This window comes from Pelodiscus sinensis, chromosome 2 (assembly GCF_052426305.1).
Source record: "Pelodiscus sinensis isolate ZL-2025 chromosome 2, ASM5242630v1, whole genome shotgun sequence".
In the NCBI taxonomy this organism is placed as follows: domain Eukaryota; kingdom Metazoa; phylum Chordata; order Testudines; family Trionychidae; genus Pelodiscus; species Pelodiscus sinensis.
The window spans coordinates 183,568,065-183,585,952 of record NC_143053.1 but is presented as its reverse complement, the minus strand read 5'-3'; the positions used below and the strand labels follow the sequence as shown (position 1 = coordinate 183,585,952).

Below are 17,888 nucleotides of genomic sequence, written 5' to 3'. Positions count from 1 at the left end.
AAAAATAAGGTTTTGTGACATTTACAATTGGGACAGGGATTATCACTTAACACAGAGCACTGACCTGCATGAAGCCTCTAGATGTTGGAGCAAATAACAAATGTTAAGTCTATTCTGATGAAAATGTTTGTATTTCTCAAGTTGTGAAGCTACTGACTAAACATACATATAGAAAATACTATAAGGCAGAATAGAATAGATGCACAAAATCTTGCATATCTTCTAGGAAGAAATTGGTATTTAAATCACTTTTATTTCTTCTTCTTTCCAGCTAGTCGCCTTGGGTTATATTCCAAAAATTCACAGTCAGTCTCGGGAGAAGAAATAGATGCTCTGGATATTCAACAGCTTTCACAAATAGTACCAAAGGTTAGTATAGTCCCCTTATCTCCCAACTAATTGCAGTATGTAATAAAAGGATTTAGCCTATGTTGAGAGAAGCATTTTTATTTATGAAGAGCAAAATCAGCAATACTTCCTAAGAAGCTGGCAAGATGATTTGAATAGAAATTGATGAAAATAAATTATTGAAAGCCAAACCCTTTATTTTTAAGAATATGGAAACTGTCATAATAAACCAGGTCAGCTGTTCACTTTAGGGCAGTGTTTCTTAGTGGTCTGCAGATCCACTCTGAGAAATCTAACTGGCAGCTCTGGTTTGTTTGTTTGTTTACCAGCTCTGCAGCCACTGAGCCTTGTGGCTCCCATTGGCTCCGGCTTGCTGTTTGGAGCTAAGGGGAGCCATGGGAAGTGGTGTGGGCGGGGCTGCTGCTTCCTGCAGCTCCTTTTGGACTTCACAGTGGGGGGAGGGGGGCTAGGGCCTGCTGTGGCTGCATGGCCGGGAGGCTTGGGCCTGCTTCAGCAGTTGGGGGTTAGGGCGTGATTGTGGGGATGAGGCCTGCTGCAACTGCATGGTGAGGAGGCTGGGGCCTGCTTGCAGGAGCGGAGCCAGAGGAGCTGTGTGGTGGGAGCATCTGGGAAGTTACTATGTGGCCCTGTCCCAAGCCCTACCCCCATGTTAAAGGTGTTTGGCTTTGTCTTAATTTGGGCCTCTCTTAAATTATAAACAATTTTTAATATGCCTCTATATCTTGCCTGTTTGTGATTTTTGGTCTTTTGTTGACAGAATCATACTAGATTTTTATATTGAAGTATGTGGAGTTTTGATTATAGGGCAATATTCTGGAAGAAATGGGGAAACCAAACCTTAATTTACTCTAAAGATAATCTTGTAACAAATAAGTCTTCATTTAGAAGAAGGAAAGTGGTAATTAGGGCACATAGAAAATCATTCCAGTGACACTGAGAGACCTTGAGACTGAGCAAAAGAATTGAGTATTATGCTTGATTTCTTAACTGCCCTGTAAATCTTATGAAAGAACATAATCAACATTTAATAAAATAGTATATTAGGTGCTACTTAAGGGCGAAGATATTTTTGTTATCGTTATCTGTAATGTCATGAAAATGTACCTCAAGGACTTTAAAAAATATATACAGATAATAACTATAATCCTAAGTCTCACACTCAGCTCAGTGCATGCTGGACTGAAGGTTCAGACTTTTGTCAAACCTGAATGAATACTCGTACATTGTAGACAGTTAAATATCTTACTAAATGTTAATGCATTAAGTAGAACTACCATATAAAGCAAATAGAAATATAGGTTTCACCTTTGAAGATCCTCTGAGGATCTCAAGGGTAATATATGTTCTCTCAAGTGCTTGTGCCTGTTTTTTAATCTTAAGAAATCTGCAATGTTAGATGAGGTTTTTTTCTGCTTTTAGGACAAGACTTGTTGGAGGTTTCAGGTGCAGGCTGAAAGCTCAAACTTTAATTGAAGTGATAGCTGGATTGTTTAACAAACACATCACTTGTCCTGGATATTAGACACTTCAGTTAGATATATTTTTAACTCTATACCCCTCCCCATGAAAAAATAGGTAAGCTAACTAAAACCAAAGCTCCCTCCACCTTCAACTGCTTACATTTGAGTATCATGGAATTACAAATAAAACAAAATAGTTCACCAGCTGCCTACAGAATTTCAGAGTATTCAAGAGCTAAATTTCAAATGTGCCAAAAAAAAAAAAAAACCACACCCCAACCCATCAAGGCTGTTATGTATCCTCAAACAGCATAAAAATTCAAAATCTCAATTCAGCTGCCCATAACTTGCAATGCTACAGGTACTATGTAATATGGACACCAATCCACTAGATTATCAGCTGAGACCACAGACTCCCTTTCATGTAAACTACAGAATAGCTATTCTATTTCACATGACTTTCAAACACTATTAGCCAGAGCTTGATTATGCTACCACTATCTACCACAAAGTGCTTGTTGTTGTGAATTGTTCCATTGAGGTTGGGACCAGAGTTCCCTCAAAGCTGCACTGCAGCACAGCTTCACAGGTGATTAATCAGTCCCACCCAGTCAGAGGCTCAGGGCTCCTGCACAGAGCTGATTGACTAGAGACCAGGCTGATTAATCACCTGTGAAGATGCGCTGCAGCACAGCTTAGAGGGAACACTGGTTGGGATTACTTACAGCTGTGAGCCCTTGTTTTTAGTATTCTTTCTTCCATAATACAAACAAAAATCTTAAGATTTTATATATATATAAAAAATAAAAACAGGTGGGTGCCATGGTGGCACACATCTGAACAAGTGCACATGACCTCAATATTGGAGCACAAGACAAAACTCACTGTGCTCATGGATGGAAAAATCTTAGAGGGAACATTGGTGTGAAAGACCCTTCCCTCTGCCCCTCCAAGCAATGCAAGATACAGTGACTTAAGGGACTACCTACATTGATGCTATATCTGCAGGAGAAGATCTTCCTCTAACATTGCTCCTGCCTCTCGTGGAGGTAGAGTGATTATGCTGATGTGAGAGTACTCTCCATAGGCATAGAGCATCTTAACAGATGGGCTACAGCAGAGCAACTTCATTAGTGAAGCTGTGCCAATGTAGCATTTTTAGTGTAAACCTGCCTTTAGTCTGACCATGTCCAGATGCTTCAAAAGAAGTTGCAAGAAACTCTGTCATCAGTAGTTGGAGAATAGCTCACTCAGAATTTTCTGTTGATGTCTCAATTAGAGGCTGTCTTATGAGATGAAGTATGATGCTTTATTTCCCTTTCAAACTTTGGATTGTATAAACCTTACTAATACAACTGTTGAATGTTTTCATTATCTGTATAATTGGTTTTGGAGTGCTGCTGATCCTTTAACTTCTGATACCATGTTGCAGTGAGTTACAACCAGTTAATTGTGCATGGTTTCTTTTTAATAGATGTATTCAGTTTCAGTGAATGGTCTCATTCTCATTTCATAGAATAGAAATTCCCAATTAACCTCATATCTACTCTTTGTCTTGTCTCCCCTTATTCACCACCTCTAAACTATGACAATCTTTTTAATCTCCAAAAAGAGAAAATTTCCACATCTTTTAAATCAGTGAGTTCCCTCTAACAAACCAGTTACTAGCAAAGGATAGTTAACTTGCTTGAATGATGAATAATCTCATTTGGTTTGCAATTTTGGCAGTTGTGAATGATTTGTTGTTAAAATTAAAATACACAGTTTACTTGGCTAAGACTTGACTCTTTCACAACTTGTGTTCCAGAATATAGCTTCATTGGCAAAAGAATGCCAGCTTGCAAAAATGAGGATTGCAACATTCTTAATCTGTGACCTTCAATGAAATATGCTTAACATCTAATCTGATTAATATAAATTTAGCACCCTGAATGTTCCTACTGGAGAGCTAATGATATGGGTTAGCATTTAAAGTGTTTTGTATAATGAAATCTTTAAATATCAATTTCAGTTCTTAATTTCTCAAGTTTTCAGTGTTCATTCTTTATGCTCTTTGTTTGATAGGTTGCAGTGTTTTACAGAGCCAGTCCCAGACATAAATTGAAAATCATAAAGGTATGTTTCTCCAGAGATAAGTGCAGGATAACTGCTATAGATATTTTATAATATATTTACTAAAATTGTAACAGGTTGAGATGCCAGAATGAAATAGGTTTGAAATGTATTTGTTAAACAAATATATTGGTGCGAAGGAGGAGGAGATGGTACCAGTTGGGAAACCTCAGTGCACCAGAAAGAGACTGCATTGGGCAACATAACACTTTCAGATGCCAGAGGACCAACTGAGATTCAGTATCACATTTCAGTAGAATTGACTAGAAACTTACGGGAATCCATTAGACTCTGATTAGAGCATAATGAAAAGACTTGAATTTCAAGCTTTTTCTGAGGTAATGCTTTAATTCTGAAGCTAAGAATTTGGTGATATAAAGCATGTGTGATGCATGGGAGGAGTGCTGGCCAGCACCCGGTGACTAAGAGGTTAAACTCAGGTAGCTAGCAAGGTTGTTGGCAGGAAGCCAGAACCACCAATGGGGATAGAATGCTGAAATTTGAATTGTATAAGATACCTTGCCTGTTTTCTTTGTGTGGGAGAGTCAAACCAAGAGTTGACACAGAATAATTTAAACCCAGGTAGGATAACCATGCCTCCAAGGAATTTGGGGCATTGAAGTGGACTTGAACCCAGAAGGGATCATGAGTAAATAAAGGGGAAAAAAATGTATCTAGTCATGATTAGGGTATTTTTCTTTATTTTTGTGGCTTAGTTTGAACCGCTCTGTGTGAATTTATGCCTCTCTTCCCCCCATTCACTAAGAGTTGTTGACAGATTTTCTGTGCTCTAATTTTGTACTTGATTGGTAGGTGTTAGAGCAACTAAGTATGCTTTATCAAGTGTATCTTTTGTTTTGTTAATAAAAATCACCTTTTAAAGGTGATGATTTGATTCTTGTGTCCTGGGAAGAAACAGAGGTCTGTGTGTGCATGTCTGCCTGCCTAAACTGAGTAGTCAGCTACCAGAGACTGCAGTTTTTTTCTTTTCTCGCTTGGGGTACCCTGTGGGGGGATTCAAGTGTTCCCCCTGTTTTTTAGGGTAAGTCATTTGATGATGGCAGCTATACCCCAAGGTCAGTAAATCTGACTTTGGAGAGTTTTTGTAAGCAGAGCCTATAGAAGCAGGGTATTTTTAAGGTCTCTTGTGGTCCCCACCTTCTGCACTCAGAATGCCAGAGTGGGGATCAGCCCTGACTGCATGACTATCAATATCAATTAGCATAAGCAAAAGAACAAAGATAATGAAGAAATCAAACATTTAGGAACAGTTGGAATGTAATTTTGAGAAATACAGACCAGCATTAAAAATATACATGTGAATTTGTTTGTGGAATTTATTTCCTCTTTTGATTATTTCTTAAATACAACTTTTGAACAAGCTCTCATGTCTCTACAAACATGTTTTTAGCTGGGCTTCCTGGGAAGGAGTACAGTAACTTTAAGACTGAGGTGTGGATTTTTTAAGAAAAATCATATGTAAGAACTCATTTAAAAGAAAACACAATACCATTTTTATAATTAGATGATCTGTTAGAATAGTAGTGTAGACTAGATTGGACTAATCATTGCCTTGAAACAAATTCTTTACTTTTTCTCTTGTAGTCCTTACAAAATAATGGTGCAGTAGTAGCTATGACGGGAGATGGAGTGAATGATGCTGTAGCTCTGAAAGCTGCAGATATTGGAGTGGCAATGGGACAGACTGGAACAGATGTTTGTAAGGAAGCAGCTGATATGATCCTAGTGGATGATGATTTTCAGACAATAATGTAAGTTCCTGATTTCTGCAAGTGTTCAAGTGTTAGATAAAATAAACATTAGGAAATCAGTCCCCCAATTAACTACACTTCTTGTAAATTTACCTGTAGTTAACGTGCAAATTCCTAAGAATTTCTTTAGTGCTGATTAGTTTGTCTAAAAAATGTAATGCCTTAATTCAAACCGCTATTTTCTTAAGTTCTATATAAGCTTTTTATATTATCTTGTTACCTTTCATAAAAACCTAAGCAGCTTTTCCTCAAGAGTATGCAGATTTCTGTGGATGCAGTTGTACAGGGAGAATGATGTGCATTCTTAAATACACATTGGTATTAAAACTATCGAAGTCTTTAGGCCTAATCTACACAACTTCTTCCCCTTAACACTTTCTGCTGCTGCTAGTGGTGATATATGGGAGTGTGGTGAAGTAAGGACATCCATATGTTAACAATTGTTGTCTGAAGTGCTCTGAGCAAGGCTAGAGCACATTAGTGATGTATGTGCACACAAAAACACAGGTTTCTGATCTGTAGTACTACTACAAGTGGAACTGTGGTGGTGTGAAACTGAAAGAAAAACCTAGTTGTAGGCACAGTTAGCTTAAATATAAGAAGTATTAATGTAGTTCAAATAAATAAAGATGTATATGTTGACATTGCAGTTCTTCCTCCAAGTTGAGATTTTTGTTTCTAAAGTAGTTATTTGAAGCTTTCGAAACTGTGCTTTGATTTGATTTACTCTGTATCGTTTTGTAATTCCTACAAAACCTTGTTAGCTGAATAAAACAGGAAGGGTATTTTGGCTGTCTTGAACTATAAATAAATACAAATTGAGCATGCAGATGCTTGACATCCCCCCTTGAAAAAAATTACTCTAGCATACGTATCTCGTAGTATAGGAGGAGTATGTTCTGTTGCACTAACTATTATTTCTGTCATTGCTTGCCTAATTCTACCTTAGATCTAGAAAAATCAGTTTTCATCCTTTCTGTTTCTAGTCTGTGCTTCTGATTTCCACCTTCTCACCCATTTTACTCTTTAAGATCAAGCTATTTGTAAAACTGAACTTGTTTTTCATCAAGTTTGGGGAATATAGAACAATAGAATTTCAAAACACTTCTTGGGCTTTCACCAACCTTTGCATAAATGACACCTTTCAGCTCTTAAGAGTTTTCATATGCATAGATTCCAAGGCCAGCAAGGAACCATTGCGATCATCTGGTCATACAATCCTGTATGATACAGGCCTTAGAACTTTGCCAAAATAATTCCTAGAATGCCTTTTAGAAAGTCCAATATCGATTAAGGATTTTAAGGAGCCCTGGAGTCAAACACAGCCAACTAATCTCTAGTGTATATTTAACTTCTCAACTAGTCTTATACTTTCAAATAGGTTAACTTAGTTATGCTCTGACCCTTAACTTCTGAAACTAACCACTCTCTGAAACTCTTCAAACTGATTATTTCTTAAAGAAATATATTTTGACTTAGCTTCATAGCATCAGGATATTCCAGTATCTTGTGAAAAATGATTTAAAAGTTGCTCTTCAAAATCGGGTATTAAGGTCATGTGTAAAGTGATCTCCTTTTAAATTATATCCTCTTATTTTGAAAGTCATGTTGTATCAGACCTGGAACAAGAAACTTAATGTGATTAAATTAATAACAGATAAGCTGAGAGAGCATGATTATAATTGCCTGAGAGGAAGAGAAGTGTCCTGTCACACTTTGTGAAATTCTGAAACTACTTAAAATATAATTAAAACTGCTGGAGTTCACTTTTTTCAAAATAGATTATTATTTTAAGATTTTTTTTGTACATTACCTTCATTGGTCTAACGGTAAGGATTGTTTTTTGTTTTGTTTTGTTTTTTTGTTTTTTTTTTGCAGGTCTGCAATTGAAGAGGGTAAAGGAATTTATAATAACATAAAAAATTTTGTCAGATTTCAACTAAGCACGTAAGTTTGCAACATCCTTGCCAATGCCAAAAGCTTCCAATTACACTGTAAATGAGTTAGTCTTCATAAAGACTGCACAGAAACCGATGTGATGTATATTAGTGTAGCATCTACATGGATTGGTAGTGATAGTCACGAGGTTAGAAGACATTTCCCATTATTGTGAAAGGTTCCTAATGAACTATTTTTTCCATTTTCTGTTTCACTGTTAGTAATTACTTGATCAGTTTTTAAAAAACGGCACCATAACCAGTGTCCTGACACTTTGCCAATCCCCCTTAAGATGGATAGGATCTACTTAAGCCATCCTCGTATCGGTCATATATATAGGATCATTGTTGGAGAGGTGCACTTCTTTATGTACGATGCCTCTTCCTCTCTCGGTGTCCAGAAAATTGTGGGGGCAGATAAAATTGGAATAGCGCTCAACCACCTGCCCATTTATGAGGGATGAGTTAATTGGTTGCCATCAGCCAGCCCCCATTTCCTTTGAAGCATAAGTATTACTGGGCATGCGCAAGTGATTCTTGGTGCTGAAAACTACCGTCCACTCCCTATTCTATAAGGGTATGTCTACACAGCAGGGCTAAAGTCAAATTAAGCTACGTAACTTGAGCTACATCAATTGCATAGCTTAAGTTGAAATAGCGTAATTCAGCTTTTGGTTTCAACAGCAAGAAGTTGAAGGAAGAACAATCTTCCTTCAACTTACCTTACTCCTCATAAAATGAGGGTTACAAAGAGTTGGCGTAATAAGTCTTCCAGCTCACTATTATTTCAGAATAATGGCTTGCAGTGTAAAACGCACGCTTTGTTGTTTCGGAATAACTGATGTTATTTTGGAATAACGCTGCTATGTAGGCATAGCCTAAGTGGTATAGTTATCAGAGCTTTGTTTTGAGGCTTGCTGAAGGATTAACCTAGCATTTTCTGGATTCAAGAATTTTTTTTTCTTGCTGGGCAAGATGATGCCTGTTGGGGGGTGTGTGTGTGTGTGGCTTTTGGGGGGGGGGGTGGTTTTTTTACCTTACCTCACTCGTAGCGTTCTTCAGGCTTGGTATGTGATGATATGGATGAGTATTTAAAAAGAGGCAGGGATGCAGAGGGAATAATGAATGTCAATCAATATTATTGCAACTTGTGGCTTTTCTTGGGTATATTTGAGCACAAAACCTAGACGGGACTAGTGAACTCCGCCTAGGGTGGGTGGTGGTACATCTTTGCAAACAGAGTGGTCTCTTGTATGTATGTCATTTCTCCTTTGCAGGAGACCTGTGATGGTATACAGCAGTGGGCTGAATCATGAGTCACTTCTTGGTTGTGATGTCAAGTCACTTAACTTTGCACTGGACCCAGTTAATTTCTAGTATCTTGGGGAAGTCAGTCCCTGTTCAGTATTAATAAAATTAGAACCTGCCTCTTTAATTCCATTCACCTGTCTGTGTGTTTTCCTGTGTCTGATCAATCTGTAGAGAGAAGTGTCCCTATCCTTAAGTAACTTTTTTTTTAAGGAAGTCTGGGTAGTATTTCACTTGGTTGATTAAGGTTATTAGTCTTTATTTTCATTAAAAAAAATTGAGCTAGAGACTTGCATTTTAAGGACCATAGTTAAAAGTTCAGCTCACTATGCTACTTAACCAAAAATATACAACAAAATATGCAAATTAATTATTGCAAAAGTCTAAGTTTTTCGGTGTAGACCAATGATGCCTTTTAAAAGATTATCTGGAAACTTGGGAGTCTTTTTAGACTAAAAGAAAAACTTTTGTTGCATTATGAAATACAAAACTTTGCTATTTTAATCAGTCTTTTTGACAGATCGAATGACCCCAATGCTTTGCCTTGAAAAGTTATGGTTGGTCTTCGTACTTATGTTTAGATAGCTTTGAAATCAACATACTTAATTTTCAAGCACTTGAATTGTTGAGTAGAAAATATCAAAGAATCTTCAGGAATGTGCTATGCTCACAATTATAAAATGGCTTCCCTCAACAGGAGTATAGCTGCATTGACTTTAATCTCACTGGCTACATTAATGAATTTACCTAATCCTCTCAATGCCATGCAGATCTTGTGGATCAATATTATTATGGATGGACCTCCAGCTCAAAGGTAAAGTATTTGATTTTATTACGTCAGAGTCTGATAAAATAAACAAATATCGTAAACTTTCCTGAAAAGTCTTGAGAACTGTCTCTCCAGGATCTTTAAAATGACCTTTTAATGGGTATGTCTAAAAACTGGGAGCACATCTTTACTTGTGAAACATTGCTACCTCTTGTGATGTTTGAAGCATATCTCTGTATCATTATCTCTTCTGCTCAGTGTGTATAAATGGCTGTAAAGAAGAAAGAGTAGGACACTGCAGAGACTCCCATATGTCGATGACACTTTGGAAGGAATGATAGCCACCAAACACAGATTCTGTTGATCCACTACTTTCCGTATGCCTGGTTGAGAGCGGGACCAGGATAAAAATGAGTTGGCCATAAATTCTCCTTGATAAGAGAGAAATAACTCCTTTTTCCGAAAGCCAGGAGCAATATGAATCTGCTGCTTTGTCCCACTAGTGTTTGGTAGGCTCTACAATGTAAAGCTCATCCTTTATTTTGGTCTGATTCTTACCCAGTGAGTGATCTATTAAGGTTCTAGTAACCATAGTTCAGAGTTCTCTGTCTGACTGCCATTATCAAGAAATGGAATAATACTTTAGGTACCATATGCAGCTAGATGTATTACTTCAGAGAAGAGGGATTTTGTTGTCAGAAGGGCCTGGATTCTTTCTACTGAACAAGGATGATAACACCTTCTTAGACAGGGTTTAGACTTTGGCAGAAGGATAGGCTTTTCTAAGCAGAGGCAGAGACCCTCCATTGTAAATCTCAAGAGGTTGGATGCAGCATTTCATAGGCTACTAGCTAGACCTAGTTTTGAAAAGTTCTGCATAATGATCAAAAGGTTTGAGCTTATATAGTATTTCTAAAATAATTTTATTTTTCTAAATTATTCACTACTATTTTGAAATCGATTTTGGTGATTAAGTCTAGTATTCTAAAATGTCTTGATTCATTTATTTATTTACTTTTTTTAAAGCCTGGGAGTGGAACCTGTGGATAAAGATGTTATTCGGAAGCCCCCAAGAAATCTGAAGGACAGCATTTTGACCAAAAACTTGATTGTTAAAATACTAGTGTCATCGATAATTATTGTGTTTGGAACTTTGTTTGTGTTCTGGAGGGAGGTAAGAACAGTGGCCAAGTGTTAAAGCAATAAGTGAAACTTCATTTAAAGCACAAATCCCATTATTAGCAGTTAAATTAGGAAGATGCATAAATTTGAATTTGTAGTTTTTGGAAGCCAACTAATTGTGCAAACCCAAAGATGCTAGCCCCCACCCCGTTCTCTGACACCCTGCTCTTGTTCACTCCATCCCCTCCTTCTTCCATCCCTTGCTCTCCCCCATCCTTGCTCACTTTCATCAGGCTTGGGGCAGGGGGTTAAGGTGTGGGAAGGGATAAAGTTTTAGGCTCTGGAAGGGAATATGGGTGTAGGAGGGGATGGGGGTTCAGGCTCAAGGCTGGGGCAGAGTGGATCAGTGCTTACCTTGGGCAACTTCCAAAAGTAACCAATACACCTTCTGACAGTGGCTCTTTAGATGGGCAGGGTGGCGTGAGAGGGGGGTCTCTACACATGTCCGCTCTTGGGGGGGGGGGGTCTCTACACATGTCCGCCTCTTTGCCTCCTTTGTTGGTGGGCCTGTGCTTACCCACAATGAGAAGAAATCAGTCTTCCCATACCTTAACCACTGGTTACTCCTATGAAAGTGTCACCTAAAGTGGACCCATCCATCAGGATGCCACTTGAAGAAGTGGTTACTTTGTGCAGTAACTGTGGTTCTCCAAGATGTATTTTCCTTGTGAGTCTCGCTACCCAATTTCCTTCCCCTGCTTCAGACTGTGCTCTGCAGGATGTTCACATGGAGAAAACTGAGGGCAGTTCTCCTATATAATTTGTGTGTGTGACCCAAGAAGTCATAGGTTGCGTGCATGGGCTGCATGGATGCTGTTAATTAAAACTTCTGATCATGGGTTCAAGAGAGTACCTGGAATGGAGCACCTTTATGGGGACACATCTTGAAGAGCCAGAGTTACTGCACACGCTGAGTAACTTCTTTAAAAAAAAAAAAAAAAAAAGTTTTCCATTTCTCCCTGCAACTCCACAAACATGCTTTTCAAATACATTTTTGTGAGCATTTTGGGCCATGCATTTTTTTTTCCTCCTACCCAGGCTATTCTAAATGATCATGTAACTTAGTAGCCTTAAAGGAAGGAAATATCCAATCCTGTATATTTGTAATGCGTTATATTTTCCTGAACCGAGGGTGCATAAACCTTTGCAAAATCACCATTAATTTTATCACAACTTAAGTCAAGAGTGCTACTTAATGAGATTAGTTAGAAGAACGTGTGTAAGTGTTTACTATAACTTGCTATACCAGGTTGTTGCGAAGTGGATTTTTTGCTGTTTCTAGCTATTAGAACCGGGGATTTAAAACTGGATTGGGCCCTCAAAAAAGGTTGTGAGCCTTTTTTAAGGGGATTTCAAAGGCTGGCGTTGATCCTGGGCACCTACAGGCATGAAGACCAAGACCAAGCACCACTGCTGAGGGCTCAGGTTATATGCCTCTGCCCAAGGAAGAAGCTCTTCTGCTTTAGCTTTGCCTCCATGGGCTTGCGGGCCTTGGACAGGCTTGGTCATTGGTCCCTCAGCTGGGGTTGTGTAGTATTTGTTGTTAAAAGGAGGTCACAGTGCAATGAAGTTTGAGAATTGCTATATTGTAACAACTTTTTACAATAAACACATTGAATGTTTTCTTATTTGAGGCTATGTACACTAAAGCCATTTTCTTGGTTTCTCCTGTTAGTTACGAGATAATGTCATAACACCTCGAGACACAACAATGACCTTCACCTGTTTTGTGTTTTTTGATATGTTCAATGCTTTGAGTTCCAGATCTCAGGTATGCAGTCCTGTATCTAACATAAGTACCCTGAGATTTTTGATCCTTTTACATAGTAACTACACTTTTCTTCTGTTGAAACTGTGCTCATTTTACTTCGAATTTTTCTTAAGTGTAACTTTTTATCTTGTGAAAATGCAATGTCTCACAGCTTTAAGGTGTGCTAGCAACCTTAGCAGCTCCACAAGCCTAACAGGGCAGCATTTGAAGTCACAGATCAGTTGATAAGGTTTTAATTTGGGTAATAGATGCATGAATTCCTCAAAACATTTAGCAATGTTGACTTAAACTCACGGGCGTAAGAAACTTAATTAAAAGTCAAAAAGCTGGTTTCTCTGTGTTGCTACATGTATGTATTTAAGCATCATTCTTCTCTTACTATGACAATTAATGACTTCAGCTTTTTAGGGACCTTTACAAAATAAAATTGCTGTAGTTAACTTTTTATCCTCAAAAATCAAGGACAATGTGTTTATGCTGTTCTTTGTAACAAAAATAAATCTGTGGAAAGAAAAATATGAAACTGTTGCACTGTAAGAAAACAGACTCTTAACTGTCCAGCTATATTTTCATGATTCATTCTAGTCTGTTACATTAATAATAGATGTCCATTGATACTTGTGCAGAAGCAGATTCCCTCTCATTTTATTTTCTTAACTTACTAGAGTTATGAAAGTGTATTTAAATATTTAAAGATGCAGATAGGTGCCTAGTAGGATATCCAAAATTTCCAAAGTGAATTAGGCACTTAATTCTCATTGAACTCAATTGGAGGTAAGCACTTAACTTGCTTACGAGCTTTTGTGAATCCCTCTAGTGACTATCTGCCTCTTTAGGTGCCTAAATAATCTCATAAATTTGGCCCCTAGTTATGTGGATTGAGAACATGTTTAAGTTAAATGTGACTGTACTGTTATTGGTGGATGTCCATATCATACAACCTCTCTTCATTCTGGAAGATCCATAACTTTAAACAGAAAACAACTCCATCTTAAGACATGTAATTAATTACAACTTTATACATGTCTTTTGAGAATGTGTTCTGGATCATCCCAAACCTGTCCCTGAATTTTTGAATAATGAGATAAAAACAGGTAGGGAAAGAATTTTGCGTTGTGTAATTGGTTGCAAGTAATGAAGGCATAAAAAGATTATATAATTAAAAGTAGTTATAATGTAATTCACTATTTACTTTATTTCAGACAAAATCTGTGTTTGAGATTGGACTCTGCAGTAACAAAATGTTTTGTTATGCGGTTCTTGGGTCGATAATGGGGCAATTATTGGTCATTTACTTTCCACCTCTTCAGAAGGTTTTCCAGACTGAGAGCTTGAGTTTACTAGGTAAGAAACTTCCTTTTCCATTTATCTCTGTTTTAGGTATTGATGATCAATGCCCAAATCCAGTGGCTTAAGACTGTAGAACATATTTTGCCTTTCATACATAGATTAATAGGACCTTATATATAAGAAGAGACTCCGCACCATTTGCATTTAAAGTTGATTGCTTAGAGAACAATGATTAAGTGTATGTATAAAAAAACACAAAACAAATGGATCAATCAGCACTTCGAAGATTCATAAATACTTCATATGCAGAAAACATTTTTCTAGTGTAAATTCTGATGTATGTGGAAGTGAAGTATTGATCAGTTGTTTTTTTTTTTTTTTTAAGTAAAGTCTGGGTTTGTTTAGTGATTTTAAAAAAACAAAGTTTTAAGGTTTTTTTTTTTTTTTTTAAATCTAATTCTCTGGTTAATCTTAAATAGAAAGTCCATGTTTGATGTTTTCATAAAAACATCAGTCAGAATTTTAAGTTGCAATTTTGCTTCAGTTGCCATCGTTTTAAATATCTTAACTTTAGCAAGCCAGTGGTTATATGTAATGATGACCATTTTCTATTGAGGTTTCATGTAGATGAAAATTAATTAATATACAAGTATTTTTCATTGTGTAATATCATTCCCCCTCTTTTCTATGGCTTCATTTCCAAAGAGCAGGCTATTCAGAATAGGATTGAATTAGATTGTTTATCTAGACTAGACTTACTTTCTTCAACAAACATTAATAGAAAATAATTAAAATACAGAATATTAAACACTTCAGTTTAATTCTCCTGTCAATTCTCAATATATACATAAAATGTTCTCGTAAAAATTGATGCTTACAATGTGCATATATCCAACAACTAGAATTATATCCTTGTCCTGTATTTCAGAACCAACTGTGTATGACTTAAAGGGTACAATGACTAGCAAAAGCACTAGAAACAAAGTTAAAATAAACTCATTTTTGTCTCCTAGATTTATTGTTTCTTGTGGGCCTCACCTCTTCAGTCTGTATAGTGGCAGAGATCATGAAGGTTGAGAGAAGCAAGGAAAAGATTCAAAAACGTGGAAGTTCTTCTTCATCTTTCCTTGATGTATGATGCATATTGCATTCTTTTTATTTGCAAACTAGGAATTGCTGTCTGAAGAATGTAGGAGAAAGCAAAACAAAGAATTTGGAGGCAAAAGAAATCCTGAGGGCTTATGTCAAGTCCTTTCGTGTTTCACTAACTAAAGATGAACATTGATATTTCAAGACTGTTGAGATTTAAAACTTCCAGCTGCGGGAGTAACAAATGAAATTATGCAACTAACTTTTTCCCTCAAACATAAATTTACTTTTGAGATTGAATGGAACTTTGTAATGTGTGTGTGGAAGGGTACTTCAAAGAGAAATGGCAAAGCCTGAGTCCACCTTCTGCACTTCAGAGGTATACCTGTACAAAAACCGTCTTAGATATAAATATTTTAGTTTGTTTTTATTTAATTATTTTCCTTTACTTTTATGGTGTTGGGACTTGGTAACTAATGCAAGGATACACTTACACATTTCAGAGGCATTCCCTTTGGTTTAGAATCTGAGGCACCTGTGCCATATTTCAGCTACTGTATTTATTTACTTTATCCTGCAATGTGTAAATGGCTCAAGACCTTGTGCTACTATTTTTTTGTATATTCTAAGGCTTTTTTGCACAGGATGTGACCACTGTCTGATCACTGTTGTTTTTTTCTTCTTTGTGATTGAAAAGCCTATACTGCAATTTGAAGTAAATGTTTGCTTTTCTTAAAGTATGTGTGAATGTCTAACTTTGGTGTATTGAATGAAATTGTCAATTGCATTAGACCTTCATGCTTGGTTCTTTGGCATTTCTGCAGATACCAGTTTAATGTTTCACTATTGACATTGGTATTACTTTAATGTACAAACACTTCATCATTCAAGTGTACTGCCACATATTCAACATTAAGAACATAAGAACAGACATACTGTCAGACCAAAGGTCCATCTAGCCCAGTATCGTGTCTTCTGACAGTGGCCAGTGCCATGTGTCCCAGAGGGAATGAACAGAACAGGTATTCAAGTGATGCATCCCCTGTCACCCATTCCCAGCTTCTAGCCAGCAGGTTAGGGACACAATCCCTTGCCATCCTGGCTAATAGCCATTAGGGATTTTACATCCTGTTTGTTTAATGGGTTAAATGTTACGTTTAATCCGTTAATAGATCAAACGGGAAGAGGGACTGGCCCTCCTGCCACGGAGGGGGTTGTTTTGGCCTGACTGGAGTGCCTCCTGCTATGGGTCCTCGGCTTGCCACAAAGGGGGCTGCTTCAGCTGGTGCCCCCTGCCCAGGGCAAGTGGGGCGGAGGCTGCTCTGGCCCCCACTGGTTCACCATTAACATCCCTAATAGCCATTGACGGATATATTCTCCACAAATTGAACAGTTATAGCCTTGACCTTCACAACATCCTCTTGCAGAGTATTCCACAGATTGGTTGTGTGTGTGAAGAACTTCCTTTTGTTTGTTTTAATCTTGCTCCCTATTAATGTCATTTGGGGACCCCTCTAGGTCTTGTATTATGAGTAAATAATGCTTCCTTATTCACTTTCTCCACGTAGGTCTATAAAATCGTGACCAACCTTCTTCCCCTCCCTCTTAGTTACTTTGGTTCCAAGAAATGTTTTGATAAAGTAGTTAGCAGTAAACTGTTTCAATGAAACAGAGATCTTGCATGATCTCAAAATAAAGGAGTCTCATAAAAAATGGAAACTAGGACAAATAACAAAGGATGAATATAGGCAAGCAACATGGGAATGCAGGGGCAAGATTAGAAAGGCAAAGGCACAAAATGAGATCAAACTAGCTACAGGCATAAAGGGAAACAAGAAGACCTTTTATAAATACATTAAAAGCAAGAGGAAGACCAAGGACAGGGTAGGCCCACTGCTCAGTGAGGAGGGTGAAGCAGTAACAGGAAATTTGGAAATGGCGGAGATGCTCAATGACTTCTTTGTTTCGGTCTTCACCGAGAAGTCTGGCGGTGTGCCTAACGTAGTGAATACAAGCAGAGAGAGGGTTAAGTTTAGAAGATAGGATACACAAAGAACAAGTTAAAAATCACGTAGGAAAGTTAGATGTCAGCAAGTCACCAGGTCCTGATGAAATGCATCCCAGGATACTCAAGGAGCTGATAGAGGAGGTATCTGAGCCTTTAGCTATGATCTTTGAAAAATCATGGAAGACGGGAGATTCCAGAAGACTGGAAAAGGGCAAATATTGTGCCCATCTATAAAAAGGGGAATAAGAACAACCCAGGAAACTACAGACTGGTCAGTTTAATGTCTGTCCCAGGGAAGATAATGGAGCAGGTAATTAAGGAAATAGTATGCAAACACTTGGAAGGTAATAAAGTGATAGGGAATAGCCAGCATGGGTTTGTGAAGAACAAGTCATGACAAACTAATCTGATAGCTTTCTTTGATAGGATAACGAGCCTTGTGGATAAGGGAGAAGCGGTGGATGTCATATACCTAGACTTTAGTAAGGCATTTGATACGGTCTCTCATGATATTCTTATTGATAAACTAGGCAAATATAACTTAGGGCCACGATAAGGTGTGTGCATAATTGGCTGGATAACCGTAGTGTAAGAGTTGTTGTTAACGGTGCTAAATCCTGCTGGAAAGGGATAACAAGTGGAGTTCCGCAAGGGTCTGTTTTGGGACCCGTACTATTCAATATCTTCATCAACGATTTAGATATTGGGATAGAGAGTTTGCTTATTAAGTTTGCAGATGATACCAAACTGGGTGGGGTTGCAACTTCTTTGGAGGATAGGGACATAATTTAAAATGACCTTAGCAAGTTAGAGAAATGGTC

At 37.6% G+C, this 17,888-nt stretch overlaps 1 protein-coding gene across 5 annotated transcripts in view; it reads left to right on the top strand.

Annotated features, from left to right (window-relative positions):
- Positions 1-15,851, top strand: part of ATP2C1 (ATPase secretory pathway Ca2+ transporting 1) — a 127,283-nt gene extending 111,432 nt beyond the window's left edge. For all 5 annotated transcript variants that reach the window (XM_075921930.2, XM_075921931.2, XM_075921932.2 and 2 more), the window contains 9 exons: positions 272-369; positions 3,894-3,944; positions 5,547-5,713; positions 7,592-7,660; positions 9,656-9,772; positions 10,754-10,901; positions 12,585-12,680; positions 13,883-14,024; positions 14,984-15,851. In XM_075921930.2, the coding sequence (XP_075778045.1) occupies positions 272-369; positions 3,894-3,944; positions 5,547-5,713; positions 7,592-7,660; positions 9,656-9,772; positions 10,754-10,901; positions 12,585-12,680; positions 13,883-14,024; positions 14,984-15,108 (1,013 nt within the window). In that variant the 3' untranslated portion in view covers positions 15,109-15,851. The remainder of the gene's footprint in view (positions 1-271; positions 370-3,893; positions 3,945-5,546; positions 5,714-7,591; positions 7,661-9,655; positions 9,773-10,753; positions 10,902-12,584; positions 12,681-13,882; positions 14,025-14,983) is intronic.
- The last annotated feature ends 2,037 nt before the right edge of the window (positions 15,852-17,888 follow it).